At 44.4% G+C, this 16701-nt stretch overlaps 1 protein-coding gene across 5 annotated transcripts in view; it reads right to left on the bottom strand.

Moving 5' to 3' along the window:
- Positions 1-16701, bottom strand: part of Rnf145 (ring finger protein 145) — a 48588-nt gene that overhangs the window by 9690 nt on the left and 22197 nt on the right. For all 5 annotated transcript variants that reach the window (XM_076578191.1, XM_076578192.1, XM_006971601.3 and 2 more), the window contains exons 4-7: positions 13497-13588; positions 6976-7211; positions 3624-3799; positions 611-751 (exon numbers count right to left, since the gene is read on the bottom strand). In XM_076578191.1, the coding sequence (XP_076434306.1) occupies positions 611-751; positions 3624-3799; positions 6976-7211; positions 13497-13588 (645 nt within the window). The remainder of the gene's footprint in view (positions 1-610; positions 752-3623; positions 3800-6975; positions 7212-13496; positions 13589-16701) is intronic.

Below are 16701 nucleotides of genomic sequence, written 5' to 3'. Positions count from 1 at the left end.
GCTGGCCTCGAACTCACAGAGATCCTCCTGCCTCTGCCTCCCGAGTGCTGGGATTAAAGGCGTGCGCCACCACCGCCCGGCTAACTATCTATTCTTTTAGACCTAGGGAATCAGACACCCTCTTCTGCCCATTTTAGGGATTGGACATGTACATGGTACAGACTTGCATGCAGGCAAAACACACACACACACAAAACAGTAAACTCTTGGGTTAAAGTATCAAATGGAAATCAGATTTTAACAGGAGGATACATGCTTCAAATGGGAAAAAGCAAGCTTTCTGAATTCTCAAAATCTAATATTTCACTCAAAAGTGAAATATCCAAGTCATCATTATATATATATAAATATAAAATTAAATATTTTTATATTGTAATTTTGTTATTGTTTTTCATAGCACTCAATACCAATATTGCAACTAACTAGTCAAGAAAAAGAATCCTAGGGGGGAGGAGAGGGGAGAGCAAGGGAATCCGTGGCTGATATGTAAAATTAAATTAAATTATAAAATAAAAAAAGAATCCTAAAAACTCCATTTTCTCTCAAACTCAACAAAGACATTCATGATTATCACTACATCTATGATTAAGATCATACATGACCAGTTTACCTATTCATGGCAGGGTCGTTCATGAAGGCGCGATATCCCTGCAGGTAGAACTTGCAGAGTGTCAGAACACCCAAGGCAACAAAGGACACCGTGAAGACCAGGCCCAGAAGGGAGTAGGGTGTACTGCAGCACTCCGCGATGCTGGAAAACAGGAGATGGGCAGGCTGAGTTCTCTATCTGCAGTTCAGTCATCTTAAATCATCAGCAATCATCCAGGACTCAAATCTGAGGTAGTGTCACCCATCACTCCATTAAGAAGTCCGTTTTTCATGTTGCTTTTACTTATTTATTTACTGGGACAGGATTTCACTATGTAGCCCTAGCTACCTGGCTGCTTGGAACTCACTATGTAGACACGACTACCCTAAAACTCAGAGATCCACCCACCTCTGCCTACAATTAAAGGAGTGTACCACCACAACTGGCTACCACAAGTAATTTAAGCCATTTTATCACCTGCCATTCTAAACTATTAAGTCTTCTACCTCTTCAGCAAACATCCAGTACACAGTAACAGGTCTCAGCAAGGTCTGTTCTTCTATTACCTATCATCATCAAATGCAGTAAATACCAGAGTTTAAACTTTGTTCACACCTCCAGAACCATGTAATTCACATGATGGTAAATATTCCAAAGTAACCTGTGCTACATGCACTTTGTTATGGCGACTGTTGGCTGCTCAAAAGCTCAGACTGTACCCATCACATAGGTACTTGTCAGAACTCCCTACATGACCTTCTTACTACCCAGTAACCTCACCCAGTGAACAGCAGTATCAACCACACCATACCACCACTGCCTCAAATCTTAATTTTATTTGGGGATACAAAATAATGTAACTTTAAACAGCTACTTTACAACCATACCCAGGAAAACAGTTCAAGATCATTTAAAGACTGTTACAATTTTACAAATTAAAAATCAAACTTTGATTAGCATAAAAAGCATTGAGCTAATTTAATATTGAACCAGTTATTAAAATATATTTTTATAATAGTACATGTTTACAGAAACTACTTTTTTTCCTTTTTTTAAATTAAGAGATTTTCTATTCATTTTACATACCAACCACAGATTCCCCTGTCCTCCCTCCTCCCACCCCCCACTCTTCCCCCCAACCCACTCCCCATTCCCACCTCCTCCAAGGCAAGGTCTCCCTCCCATGGGGGGTCAGCAGAGCCTGGTACATTCAGGTGAGGCAGGTCCAAGGCCCTCCTCCCTGCACCAAGGCTGCACAGTGTCTCAGCACAGACCCCAGGCTCCAAAAAGCTGGCTCATGCACTAGGGATGGGTCCCAATCCCACTGCCTGGGGGCCCTCTAAACAGTTCAAGCTAAACAACTGTCTCACTTATCCAGAGGGCCTAGTCCAGTATCATGGGGGCTCCTCAGCTATTGGTTCACAGTTCATGTGTTTCCACTAGATACTATCTTACACCTGTCAGAATGGCTAAGATCAAAAACACTGAAGACAGATTATGTTGGAGAGGATGTGGAGCAAAGGGAACACTCCTCCACTGTTGGTGGGAATGCAAACTTGTACAGTCACTTTGGAAATCAGTATGGCAATTTCTCAGAAAACTGGGAATCAATCTCCCTCAAGACCCAGCTATACCACTCTTGGGCATATACCCAATGAATGCTCAATCATACCACAAGGATACATGCTCAACTATGTTCATTGCAGCATTATTTGTAATAGCCAGAACCTGGAAACAACCTAGATGCCCCTCAACTGAAGAATGGATAAAGAAAATGTGGTACATATACACAATGGAGTACTATTCAGCAGAGAAAAACAATGACATCATGAAATTTGCAGGCAAATGGATGGAACTAGAAAATATCATCCTGAGTGAAGTAACCCAGACTCAGAAGGACAGAAGCTACTTATAATTAAAACACTTTGTTTTTACTATGTACACTCAAGCATACATGTGAACACACCACACACTCATACACACACACACACACACACACAAAGCAAATAAACCTGGAACCTGTATGTATAGAGAGAACTGAGCATATCAAATTCACTCTCAGTGGAAATGACAAATGAGGACCCAACAGAAGCTCACAATAGACTCAAATGACACACAGGAATCAAAACAGAACAGAAACCCTAACGTAGGGCCAGAGTCAGCTCAGTGGATAGGAGTACTTGCTGCACACACGAGGACCTGAGTTCAGATCCCAGCACCCACCTAAAAAGCTGTGTGGCTGTATGCACCTGCAGCCCTAGCACTGAAGAGAGGTGGCAGGCGGAAACAGGAGGATGATCACTACGTCTTGCTAGCTACTAGCCTAGCTCTAAGTTCAGCAAGAGATCCTATCTCAGGGTAATAAGGCAGAGAATAATGAGGCCAGACACAGATAATAACGAGGCCAGTACCCTCCTCTGCATGTACACACTGACACACGTGTGCACACACTCCCACACCTATACAAACAACCTTAAACCCTGAAAAACAAGTGTTTGAATTACTTGGGGCTAAACAGAGAAGTGTTAGGATATACCCATTTTACCAATTATTTTCTCAGCACTGAAGCAAACCATGAAGAACATGAGGATCTGGTCCAAGTACACAGAACAGCCACAGGTGCTGAGCTGAGCTCTGACTTGAGTGGCAGCTGTGACTGTTGTCACAATGTCACCAGGGAGATGCTCTCCCGGAGTCTCCCCACTGTAAGTAGGAAATGGTGACCAAGGTCCCTGTCTCTCAAGGTTGCTGGAAAGACTAAATGGGAGGAAGGTGTTTAGCATGTGGCAGGTAGGAGAGACTCAACATGACCATCATTTTAGTACCATATCCACAAATCACTTGCTGTACCCTGGTCCCCAGAGCAGCCGAACACCCCCGGACTGCGCTTCAGTTCACATATCCCTTTACTACGAGATCGGGCCCCCTCCACTGAAAAGCCTCTCTGGATTAAATATAGTCCTGTGACACTGCTAAGAGAAACGGGCACACCTGACTTCCCAGAGCCAAGTTCTCTCTTTCGAGGGTGAATTACCTTGTCAGGAAAAGGAAGAGCAGCCTCTCTCGGGATGCGGGCTGATCGCGGGTGCTGAAGTAGGAGTAGATCTGAAGAGCAAATAGAACAAGCCAGAAGACCATGAAGAGCACAGGGACGACCAGCTGGTTCCACAGGGACATTCCCAAGGCCAGGAGGCCGTACACCTCCACGACCTAAAGAGGAGAGAGAGAAAGCTGCCTCAGAGCTCAAGGACTTCAAAACTAACCAGCTCTTTTTTCTCCCAGGGTTGTTCTCACTCATCTTTGTCAAAGGCGGACAGATGCACAGTAATCAGCACATTTTCCCATGTACTCAATTTCACATTCCTATTCACACATGACATGCGTGCACAGGCTGGCAATGGCATGTTGCCCCAGTAGTTCAGAGAGGTCGGATTCAAAACAGTGACCTCAATGGTGCTTTTGAAGATACCTGTTTTACATTCATGTCTAATGAAGATGATCAGAATAAGCATGAAAACCATATTGATTAAGGAAATGGGGGTGGGGTGGGGCTGGAGAGATGGTTCTGAGGTTAAAAGCACTAGCTGCTCTCCCAGAAGACCCAGGTTCAATTACTGGAACCACATGACAGCTCACAACTGTGTCCAGTTCTGAGGTTCTGATGCCCTCTTCTGGTCTGTAAGGGCAATGCACAAACGGGCGGTGCACAGCATACATGTCGGCACTCATATTCATAAAATAAAATTATTGGTATTTCGAGACAGGGTTTCTTTGTGTAGTCTTGGTTGCATTGGAACTCATTCTGTAGGTCAGGCTGGCCTCAAACTCACAAAGATCCACCTGCCTCAGCCTTCTGAGTGCTGGGATTAAGGGCATATGCCGCCACCACCTGGAAGTAAAAATTTGAAAAAAGGAATTGCTCAGGGTTTCCTCATGATTGTCACACTTGCAACAGAGAACTTCATCTCCATTGTCCTCACTACTGAGCAGCAGAGAACTTGGTAGCATGTCTTTCCTACAGACAAAATGATTCCTCTGGGTCTCCCATCAAGCACCATTTTCATTTTATTTGGGGTGCCAAATGCATTATCGCCAGGCAAAGGGTACACCTTTAAAAGCTACTAATCTCAGAACTCACAAAGTTTCTCAGTTTATAAACATCTCTCATAAACCTCATTAACTAACATGAATTATTAATTATTGATTATTAAATCTGAGATGACACACGTAACCCAGCTTCTAGAGCTCCTAAGTCAAGCATCAGACCCAGGTGAGCCAGCAGCACTCTATAGGTGGCCTACAAATCCTCAACCCGGCAGCCAGAGGAATCTATCCATGTGAAGGCGGGGCGTCTCAATGAAATACAAAAAGCTTGAGGTATGATGTTAAAATATACTCATTTGCACTTATTCTTTTTTCAGATTTTTTTTTTTTTTTTACCAAAAATGTATGTGTATGTGTGTGAGCTTACATGAGTAATGTGGGCCATTAAGAGGGCATCAGATTCCCTGAGCCACCATATGGGTGCTGGATTTGAACCTAGGTCTTCTGCAAGGGCAGTAAGCTGTTAACCAGAGCCATTGCTCCAGCCTCACATTTGTGATTTTTCTAAATTTAAATTTCTCATCAGTATAAAAAAATGCTTTTTCTACAACCCAGTCAAAATTAATCTCTATTTTTCCCATTTAGAAAATATTTAAGTAAGCCAAGCAGTGGTGGTGCAAGCCTTTGATCCTTTAAACTCAGGAGGCAGAGGCAGAGGCAGGTGATCTCTGTGAGTTTGAGGCCAGCCTGATCTACAGAGCGAGATCCAGGACAGCCAGTGCTACACACAGAGACATCCTGTCTTGAAAAACCAAAACAAAAGATTATTATTTTATTTTATGTGTATGAGTGTCGCCTACATGTATGTTGTGCACCACCTGTTCTGTTCGTAAGATGCCCTTGGAGACCAGAAGAGGGTGTCGGGTCCCCAGAACTGAGGCAGGAGGATCTCTGTGAGTTCCAGGTCAGCCAGGGCTATATAAAGAAATCCTGTCTCAAAAAAGCAAAAAAGAAAGAAAGGATTTAAGTAAACTGTTTAACTAGCTGTAACATTACTATTAGAGGCAAACTAGTTATCAAAAGTAGACAGTAGGGTGCCTCTTTTCCACTTAAGGACAGATGACTTGGACGTTTTCCATTTCTTGCTTATGTAATTCTGAAGTCATAAATTTTATAACCTGTAATTTATGCTCACCCATCTCATCCTAGTGACTTGTGAACCACATAGCAACCAATAGGTGACCATGACCTTGAGAAAGAGACGCTGTCTTATGGCCATTAAATATTTAATGTACTTAAACGTTTCCAAAATGGCCACTGTCTGTTATAAATTAGAATTGCTCCACACCACAAAGAACCAAAGATAAAATGCAGGTCTTGAATTGAACTCGCCCTTCTCATCCTGAATACAAACACAGCCTTTTCCCATAAGGCAGCTCTACACCGAGTGTGTACAAATCTCTCTTTAAGTTCTACTTCTGGGAGACCACCCAGGTTAATCACTGTATGAGGAAAGAAGGCAGAATCAAGTTAAGGTCCAGAGCTTAGGGAATAGTACTCAAAGTTCTGCTGGCAGATCACAACACACCACCTCTCCAGCAGGGGTAGGAATCAGGTCCATCTGAGGGTTTCCTGAATGTCAAAGTCACACACAGTCAAGAGATAGAAGAGAAAACAGACCAACACTGTTTATGTACAACGAAGCTGATTAATTAGATCCAACAGAGGCCCTTCTCTTCCAAATGTCTAACCTGAGAATCATCAGTCTTAGAGCAAAGGCCAAGAAGAAGAGAAAGACAACTACAAGCAGCAGGCTTTGTGTGCCAGCCTCCGACACTACTTCTAAATGAGACCCAATCACACTGCAACCCCAGTTTAGGGAAACAAAGGGAAGAAACTGTAGACACAGTAGGACTAGAGTCAGAAGGAAGGTCAAGGGCGGCCCGCCAGCTACTTGCTTTTCCTTATTTCTGCCTTCGGTATAATAAATAGATAATCATTGGAAAGGCACAGAGCTCATCTGAATCTCACAGCTACTTTACGAGGTGAGTACAGTGTTTCAATGGTATCAGCTCCATTTTACAGAAAAGGGAGAGAGGTGATTACACCAAGGTCATTTAGGTGTTCAAGAGCAGCCTCAAGGTATGAACCCCAACGCTCTGCACCCAGAGAGCCGCTCTGCCACAGAAGAACTTCCTAGGACAAACTGGATGCTCCTCACAGGGCTGGAAGAGGGGCTTCTTCTAAGCTGTGAGGAAGTGTCACCATGGTCAGAGCTTGAACGCCAATGAACGGATCTTCACACAGAAACTTATCAAACTGCATGTGCCCAGCAGGCTTACCTGAACTAACTCCCTGTATGCAGACTTAGCGAGGTTATATGGTACCAAGAGATTAGATCCGAGAAAATACAGGACTTCCAACCCTGTAAAAATCATAGCGAATTTGTTGATGATGACGATGGTCTCCAGAGGGACGAGGCAGAGGCGTGCCAGCAGAGGAAGCATGTGCGCCGAGAAGAGCCAGATCTGCTTCGTTTTCATGACACAGGAGCATAAGGTACACACCACTAGCTGACCTGAAATGGGAAACAGATGGCATTTAACCCTGAGCATCTGGATCCACAGAGAAACATGATCATGATGACAATGATGATGATGATGCTATAGGGCCAGCCTTGTTGTCAAGCTTGATGACCTAAGTTAGCTGGACCATCATGGTAGAAAGAAAGAACTCCCAAAGCAAATCGTCCTTTGACATCAATGTGCCCACATATATTACACACACACACACACACACACACACACACACACACACACACACAGAGAGAGAGAGAGAGAGAGAGAGAGAGAGAGAGAGAGAGAGAGAGAGAGAGAGCAAAAAAAAAAAATAAAGCGAAGCTTCTGAAGAAGTCTAAAGACTCTTCAACAATATTTTTGTTGTTCAAGACAGACAGGGTTTCTCTGCATAGCCTTGGCTGTCAGGAACTTGATCTGTAGACCAGGCTGACCTTCAGGCTAGCCTTGAACTCACAGAGATCTACCGCCTCTACCTCCTGAGTGCTGGGATTAAAGGTGTGCACCATCACCACCCGGCTCTTGAATGATATTTTAAATCAGATTTTAATTTCATCTGGATATAACCACATATTTGAACATCCCATGAACTTGGAATATTTATCCCCTGAAGCTAATTTGGAAAAAAATAAAATAACTCTTTACAATTCTTGGTCACATTTGTGATGGCTTGAGCAACAGAGAAAAGACTTTTTTTTTCCTTTTTGGTTATTTGAGACAGGGTTCTTCTGTGTAGCCCTGGCTGTCCTGGAACTCACTCTGTAGACCAGGCTGGCTTTGAACTCAGAGATCCACCAGCCTCTGCCTCTCGAGTGCTGGGATTAAAGGCATGCATCACCACTGCCCTCGAGAGAAAGCATTTTTAAATGTCTATTTTAGAATCACAATAATTCATCCGCTGCTATTTACACTGTTTCTTTTTCAAAGATATTCAATACTGAGCAGCCTGCACTACACACGAAGTCCAAGATAATGGCTGCCTGCCCATCACCGGACTGTGCCAAGACGCCATCTCTTCTGAGCCTCTTAATCTCTAGCTGAACCATGTGAACCTCCCAAGTGACTCAATCCCGAGAGTAAAAGCTGAAAAGTGCATCCTTCATTCTCAAAGAGGGCTAAAGATCACCACAATCACAAAAGAAAGAAGAGCGGAGAACCAGGATGAGAGCTTTCAGTCTCTTCTGCTCCCGCCACTCACCGGCAGCTCCCCAGCCACAAACGTTAAGTGGAATGTGAAGCCCACTGTGAGACAGCTGCTGGCGTTACTCATTACCCATCCAGATGTATTCTGTATATGAGCAGATGTTAATATTTGGGGTTTTGTTTTTAAAATATTTTTATTATACTCTATTATTTATGTGTGTAATGTATATGTCTGCATGTGAACATACATGTGTGTGCCTGAGAGGGCAAGAAAAAGGAGTCAGAACCCCTACAGCTAGAGCTGGACTCAAAAGATAGTAGTAAGCAGCAAGATGTGGGTGTTGGGAATTGAACCTGGGTCCTCTGCAAGAGCAGCAAGTGCTCTGAACCACTAAACCATCATCTCTCCAGCCCCTGACTAGACAACATTTTATATAATGATCACAGTGCACAAACTGTTTTGCAATCAACTTTCTCCACTTCGTACACTGTTAGCACTCTTGTACATTATTGCAATTATTGTTATTATTTGTGAGGTTCATTATGTTGAATGTATTTGGCAAACCATTAGCATTTAGCCTTTTCTCAGTATCACATAACTATAAAGTACTTGTAGAAATATGCATATACTTTTGTGACAACCTTGCACTTTTATGATATACTTAAGTAAGCTTAAACGGAGCATGTTTCCTAATATTTGCTTACACTATATCCTCAAAGTGAATCAGACAATCTCACTGTCACCCAGGCTGGTTTCAAATTCAGGATTCTCCTGCCTCCATCCCATCCCATCTCCCACCCACCCCCCCCAAGGACTACAGTTGTATGCTAGAAGTCTGGTATAAAAAAAAATTAGGGACTTTGACATACAACTTTAGATAAACCTTTAGAACCAAGCCTTCCTCCAAAAAGATAGATGATGCATCTGAGAAACAAACAGAAAAAAGGTAAGGAGAGAGCCAGTCAATGAAAACAAGTCTCAGATAGCAAGAACACAGAACAAAAATTAATTGCAAAACAGGCTGGAGACAGAGCTGATGAAACAAAGTTAAACAAAAGCACAGCTCTCTTCAAAGACAAGAACGAGAAGATTGGGGTGGGGGGATGGAAAGGAGAAGACAAACGTGAGAAGCTGGACTTCCAGAAGGCAGAGCACTCAGAGCACTCAGCGGGGAAGGAAGGGGTCATCAGGAACTGAGAGAGGCCTGGGGATGACGGGGCATCCGGAGTAGATGCAGGAGGAAGTTCATCCTCATCATAAAATTAGCCTATCTGATGATGGGAACAGTGCACTTTTACTAAAATGAGGGCAGAAAAACAAAGACCGGGAGGAAGTGCCTGGTGGCAGGGATGAGACATTTTTCACTGTTTACCTTCAGCGTTGTGATGTCTACAGTTCCCTGGTCAGCATGATGTGAACTCCCCCTCACTCCCAGCTCTGAAATTCCCCTAAGTCCAGGCCAACACAGGCAGAGCATTGTAGACACTTCCTCTATCTTCTTTGAGAGAGACCATGACTCAGAAGGCATTTTCTCTTTGAGACTCTTTATCCTGCTTCTGTGAGGAAGTCACAGTGGGAACCCCCTGCAGCTCCAGGGGTGAGCTGTTTGCTCTGTGAGATGCCTACTCCAGTGGGTAAGGCTGAGTAAAGCAAAATCACCTTGTACTCTAAACTCTCTGGATTCAGGGCTCCACAATTAGAAATAACTCCAGGAAGGTTGCAACCTCTACGAAATCACGTCACATTTCAACGGCTTTGTTTCCTGTAAGAGCACACCATTGCTGCTTCTGTATGTATCTGTCAGTTCCCTTTTGTAGTGCTGGGAACAGAGTTCTACCAGAGAGCTAAATTTCCAACCCAAACGCTGACTATTACTGAAACAGGAGTGGGAATTTACTTTAAAATCAATGTGAGAAGAAAAATACTCTTTAGTATAGCATGGATATCATTTTATTCCCTTAGCAACCAGACCTTAGGTAAGCTACCAATAGTAATAGAACCAGGCCAGCCTGGACCAGCGTAGAGTCTGCTTCAAATAAGCAAACAAATGAAACAGAAAAAGAGGAAGAGGAGGGAGGAAGAGAAGGGTAGGAAGATGAGAAAGTGGGGTAAGGAGGGGGAAAAGGAGGGGTAGGAAGGAAGGGAAGGCAGCACAGCCGAGCCCCCCTCTTTTGCTAAGACAGATAACCTACACTTGGCAGAGCAGAGCGTGGTGGCTCCTCCCTCCTTGACTCAGCAGCATGGGGGTGGGGGGTAGTGGGTCAACTCCTGTTTGGCTGAGCTCATGATTTTGTGTTTTGGTGCCCTTTGGACTGGACAAGCCAAACTGGTCTTCCTCTTGGGGACAAATGTGTGTGCCTCCAAGACCACCCCCATCACGGGGAGGCCCTCAAGCACCCCTGCTGCCTGACAAGGACGAGCCACCGGCCACTTCTGACACCGAGAATCTGAAGTTCAGGAGAAAATCCTTACAGGTTTTTGACACCCTTCCTCGGGCTTCAGCAAACTCATCCTTTGCCTTCATAATTCAGAAGATGCAGGGGAAACCCTGTAAGGAATTTTCACTGCACACTCAAAAGTTCAACAGACCCATCGCTGGCCTCGGATGTTACATCAGAACAAGTTTTGTCAAAAGGAGTCTTTTTTCCCTAGGAGTCTCATTTCAAAGAGCAAAAGAAAGGAGGGAAATTCAGGTAACAGTACACTTTTGTGGTGATATTTTAATTGTGCTGAAATGTGATTTTATTTGTATGTTAATAAATAAAGTTTGCCTGGAGATCAGAGGTCACAGAACGAGGTCACATAGACATAAGCACAGTCAGGCGGTGGTAGCACACGCCCTTAACCCAATCACATGGCAGGCAGAGTCTCTGTGTGGTCAAGGACACAGCCAAGTGTGGTGACAGGAGCCTTTAATCCCAGTACCAACCATAGAGACCTGAAGGTCTGTATAGACAGGAAGTGATTGATGATGAAGTCATGTGGCTGGGCTTAGAGCCAATGAAAAGGCAGAACAGGAAAGCAATAAAAGCAGTTTAGGCAGGAAGAAGCTCTCCTGTGTGGGAAACTACAGCTTGGTGGTAAGCTAAAGGGTAGTCAGTGGTTCTTCGCTAATTCTCAGATCTCTTCAGCTATTACCCCTGTATTTGGCTCTGTGTTTCTTATTTACTAAGACTGTTTTGAATTTTGTCTACACACTTTATATAACCAAATATACCCCAAGTCCTACCAGAATGCATTGGAGATTAAAAGACATTTTACACCCTTTTGCACAAGGTAAAACTTTGAGTGTGTGTTCTGCACACACTACACATTATGATGGGGAAGACTGACATTTCAAGTGCTGGACAACGCAGCCTTCATTTGTCCAGACGAGATCAGTCCCCAGACACACAACTCTCCTCAGGGTCCCCCCAGTCTTCTCTGTGTAAAGGTCTGGGCCATTGGCTCAGAAGCCAGCTGCTCTGAAGGCCTTTTCCTTCCCCTTCAGGCTGTCTTAGGAGGCTGGGCTTCAGTCGGTTCCCTCACTTCCGGTCTGGGATCTCCGGCACGGCAGGGCGGGTGGCTCACTTTGGACTCGATCTATTTGCTCTGAAGCCAGCACTTTTTATTTTTAACATTCTGCTTCAATCAAGTGCAGGACTTATTTCTGACAACAGGATGCTCACGCTCACTTTTACCAGCCGTAAGTAAATCTGAGACATTATCTAACTCACTTTAGTCTTTCAAAGTAATGACTAGCTCTTTAAAAATTAATCTCCCCAGATATTTAAAAACTCTAAGAACTACAAGTCTCGATGAACTATTTTTGATATGATTATCAATTCAAAAAATAGGAAACATCTATGTGAAAAACTCAATGACCTGTGTTGGAGGCCCGAGACCCACACGATGGAAGGAGAAACCAACTCCTGCGAGCTCTCCTCCGATGTACACACACATCAAAGCAGGAGAGCACAACACACACGCATGCACACACATACAATAACCGTGGGAAGGAAGGAGGGGGGAGGGAGGGAGAGGAGGAAGTGGGAGGAGGAAGGAAGTGGGAGGAAGGAAGGGAACGTGTAGGCTGAGGAAGGAAAGGTGGGCTGAGGAAGGAAAGGTTAGTTGATAGAGCGCTCACTCGTGTGTGAGAGAGAGAGGTGAGGGGTGGGTTTTTGTTTTCTACAAAGGTAGTCTGCCCAGTAAGGCCTTAAATTCCAGGAATGGCCAACCTATTATGCTAACCTTTTCATCTCTCCCCGTGACAGGACTTGTTTACTGAAAAGGCCTGGCTGAATTCCCTGAATCCTGACCCCTCGCCCTTTCCTACACGCCCCTTCGCACTGACTCTTTTAAAAGCAGCCGATTTCGAAAGACCATGAGTCAGACCCCAGCCAATGGGGGAAAGACAGTCAGCACCTGAGTTAGAGTCAAACCCAAGTGAACGAAGTTTCTGCCCCAGTGCGCTCAGGCTTGGCAGCCAGCTGTGATTTCTGCCCCACCCTTCTTCAAAAAGAACTGCTTGTCCAGCTCCTTTCATTCACTTCACATGTTCCTTTGTGCACCACAATTCTTCTTGGTTTCTCTCATAACATAAATCTCCAGGTTCAATCCCCAGCACTGCATAAAAACCCCAGCCCTCAGGAGGAGGACCAGCTGCTCAAGGTCATCCTTGGCTACATGGTGAGTTCAAAGCCGGCCTGGGCCACAGAGGTGCTGTCAGAAATAAAGGAGGGAGGGGGAGGAGGAAAGAAAGGGAAGGAGGGAAGGAAAGGGGAGGGAGGGAGGGAGGGAGGGAGAGGGAGGGAGAAGAGAATTTGAGAGGCCAAAGATAAGATCAAATTGGGATGCAGCACCACTCGCCTATGAAAACAGAATCAGGGAAGCAGAAGGAAGAGGTCAGGAGTCTGAGGGAAGTGGAGGGACAGGTTTGAAGCCCCCTGGGTTACACAGCAAGACTGAGTCTCAAACAACCAAACCAAAACAAGTGAGTAAAACCCCGTCAATACAAACAAACAAAAACCCCAAACAAAACAGGAGAGCAATAAACAAATTTGAATTTTTAAATTGTTTTAAATGACCATGAATCAATATTTTCTCATAAGATGGTAAAACCAATCAGTTCCTATCTATACCTTTAATTCTTAACAATACTTACCTATTAAGGCTGTGGTAAAGCGATTCAGGGAGAGAGGTTCTAAATACATTGGTCCTTCATAGGCAGACTCCAGTTCACTCCTGACATAGTCCCTGAAGAAAAACAGTAAGAAGGTACTGCATGAGGGAGAGGCAGTCCAGTCCCCAACTCTCAGAAAACCCAGGTGACCGCTTCTCTTTCGACATACAAGACAGACTTAAAGATACAGAATTACATACAGGTGTACCCTTTATCGCATCTTTCATGCAGTGGGAACAGACTCTGCAGAGGTGAATGAACCTGACTCTACTGAGATGGGTCCTGAAGATGTATTTTGTAGGAGTTCTCTTTTTCCCATCACCTTACTCAATTTTTGACACCCAGTTTAAAAAAAAAAACAAAAACAAAAAACAAAAAACAATGGAGACATCCTCTCTCAAAACTAAGAAACAGAAAACGTCTAATGACAGAAAGTCCAGGCAATTCTACATCACCTCGCTTCCGTCAGTACCTCTGTCTTAATTCCTCCAAGGTCTGCCCCCAACTATTCCATTAGCTATACAGAAAACAACAAACTAGCTAGCTAGAAAGCTGCTTCCCAGCAAGAAAATCCTTCACAGCCTTTCTTTCAAATCTACAACGGATCTATGATAAGAAATGTAACACCCAAGAAAAATATCTAAGAAGAGAAAAATGTAATACCTACATTTTAAAGGGTTTTCTTTTTATCTATGTGTGGGTTTGTGGACACTGAGTGCAGTGCCTGTGGAGGCCAGAAGATGGCATCAGACCCTCTGGAGCTAGAGTTAAAGGTAGGGGTGAGACACCCAATGTGGGTCACCAGCAAGAGTGCCCAATCGTAATGGTTGAGCCATCTCTCCAGCCCCAGCACCAACATTTCTAAAGAAGTACCACATCGTATCAAACCCACCTGTCCAAATGTAATCCCTCAGTATGGGACAAATAACAAGCTTTTCACTCATGTGAGAACTGTTTACACTTGGAAAATATAGGCTGGAAGCACAAAAGGGGAGCACCTTAACCATCGGGAAAGCCAAGTGGGGCTGTGTCAAGAGAGCCAGCCAGAATTTTTATATTGAAGAAGGAAAGTTTGTGGGAAAATAATTCTTCCCTGTTTTCCCAACTGTTGAATACCTTATTTACTGTACTTTAAAATACTTTCAATGTTTTTAATATTTTTGAACACACTCAAACTCTGTATTTACTTTTTCCATGAAATTACTTCTTGTTAGGCACTTGAGTTGAATTCCTTCAGCACAGCATAGTCAGCTCGGAATGAGCTTTACATAACCACGTAGTACAGGGCTGACAAAAACTCAAAATCTAAAACTTTTTTTTTTTTTTTTTTTTTTTTTAAAGAATAGGAACAGTTTAGGGAATATTTAAAAAGGCATCACCTAAATGTGCAGGCCGTGAAGCAACTGACCCTTCTCGCCTTCTGATGACTGTCTCTAACACGACTCCTCACATTTACAGAAGCAAACCAGAGTCTCAAGAGAGAAGCTCTTAGTCAGCGTTTGTCAACCAGGAACAACTGTCTAAGGGGACACTTGTCATGCTGGCTTTCCCACCTGGGGAGGGAGGAGAGGGCAGGCCTGGTGCCTGCTGGGTCAAGACAAAGTAGCATTCTACAGTGTGAGTGAGCGTCCATTTTGATGTAAACAGGCACAGATGGGATCTTTGCAAATAACACACACAGTTCTGACTGCTATGGCTGACCATCAAGGTGACAACTTTATACAGTTCATCAACACTCACAGCGCCTCTGAAACGACACTAAAGCAACCATTCTATCTAAAAGAGAAACAACTGAGTCTTGGCACTGCCAGGTCCTCTAAAGCCCAACTCTCTCCTTGTGGCCACAGCAGTCTGTACACAGGTCCAGTTTAACAGGGGACAGGGAAACCCCACAGACAGAAAGCAGACTACGAGTTACCAAGGCCTGGGGAAGTGGGGTAGAGCAGGGGCGAGTGTAGGGATATGAACGTAACTGCCCATAGTTTTAAAGGACAATTTGTCACGGTCTAGAATCACCTAAAATGGCAGTCTCAATTAAGGACTTGTCTAGAACAGACTGGCCTGTGGGCATGTCTGTGGGAGACTGTCCCGACAGATGACTGGGAAGACCCATCCTGGACGAGGCAGCAGCATTTCAGGGGCGGCTGGGTCAGGAAGGAAGCGAGCAAGGGTCCATGAGTTTGTCCTCTCTGCTCGGGTGGGGATGCCGTGTTTTGTGCTGCGGCCCGGACTTCCCCACGACAGGACTATAGGCTAGCAAAGCAACCCCCTTCCCTCCGAGGGCTTTTTATCAGGATATTGTAACACGGCAAGAAAAATGGAAGGAGGGCACTGCCTGAGGAATCCTGGGTTTATGTTGAGGTAATGAAAATGTCTGGGGATTACGTAAGGTAAGGAGGCACATGGGTGCCTTCTGCCACGTGACTGTCACATCAACAGAAAGGCAGTGTCAGCACACGAGGCTCCCAGGGCCAGGGTCCCAGGAGCTCAAATCCAGGAGGCTGTGGAGTCTGTGGAACGGAGAGCCCTGTAGGATTTGTCACTGCATCGCCCACATTTTATAGTACAACTGCAGACTCAACATCAGCTTCCAGAATCTTTAGAACATCTGACTGCGCTGTCCCGGAATGTCAGGGGCTCAGCACTACCTGAAAGCTTTCTTTTAGTTTGCCCTCTTAAAAGCTTCGCTTTGTCTTTGACGTTTCGCATCTTAAATTCTAATACTGTATGACAAAACCTCTAAGGAGACACTGGGACACAACTCAGCAGTAGAATGTTTGTCTAGGCAGCTCAGAAAATCTGTAACCCAAACGGAAACCATTGTATCCGTAGGCTTCCAGGACCCTGCTGGGCTGTAAGCAACACCACTCTCACAATTAGTTATCACGACTGTCCGAAATGCTGTCGTAACAATGCAAATGCTGTGACCACTTCAAACTTCGGGCTCTATAAAAATGACCTCTTTCACCTCTACACCACCCGGTTCCTTTCCTTCTAAGCGATTCTGTCTGCCTTTACCTCAGCGTAAGTAACACTTGTTACTCCTCTCTTTACAAGGTATTAACTATAAAAGCCAATTCCATACTACACTCCTTGCGTCTTAACCTTTTCTTCTAGACCTTTTCATTACTTTCCTTCTTTCTCATGCTCTGCAGGTGCATTACTCCACACAGCTAAGGCCTCTAAG

Source organism: Peromyscus maniculatus, chromosome 8 (genome assembly GCF_049852395.1).
Source record: "Peromyscus maniculatus bairdii isolate BWxNUB_F1_BW_parent chromosome 8, HU_Pman_BW_mat_3.1, whole genome shotgun sequence".
NCBI classification, from domain to species: Eukaryota; Metazoa; Chordata; class Mammalia; order Rodentia; family Cricetidae; genus Peromyscus; species Peromyscus maniculatus.
Note: the sequence above shows the minus strand (reverse complement) of the source record. Positions and strands in the feature narration are given on the sequence as shown.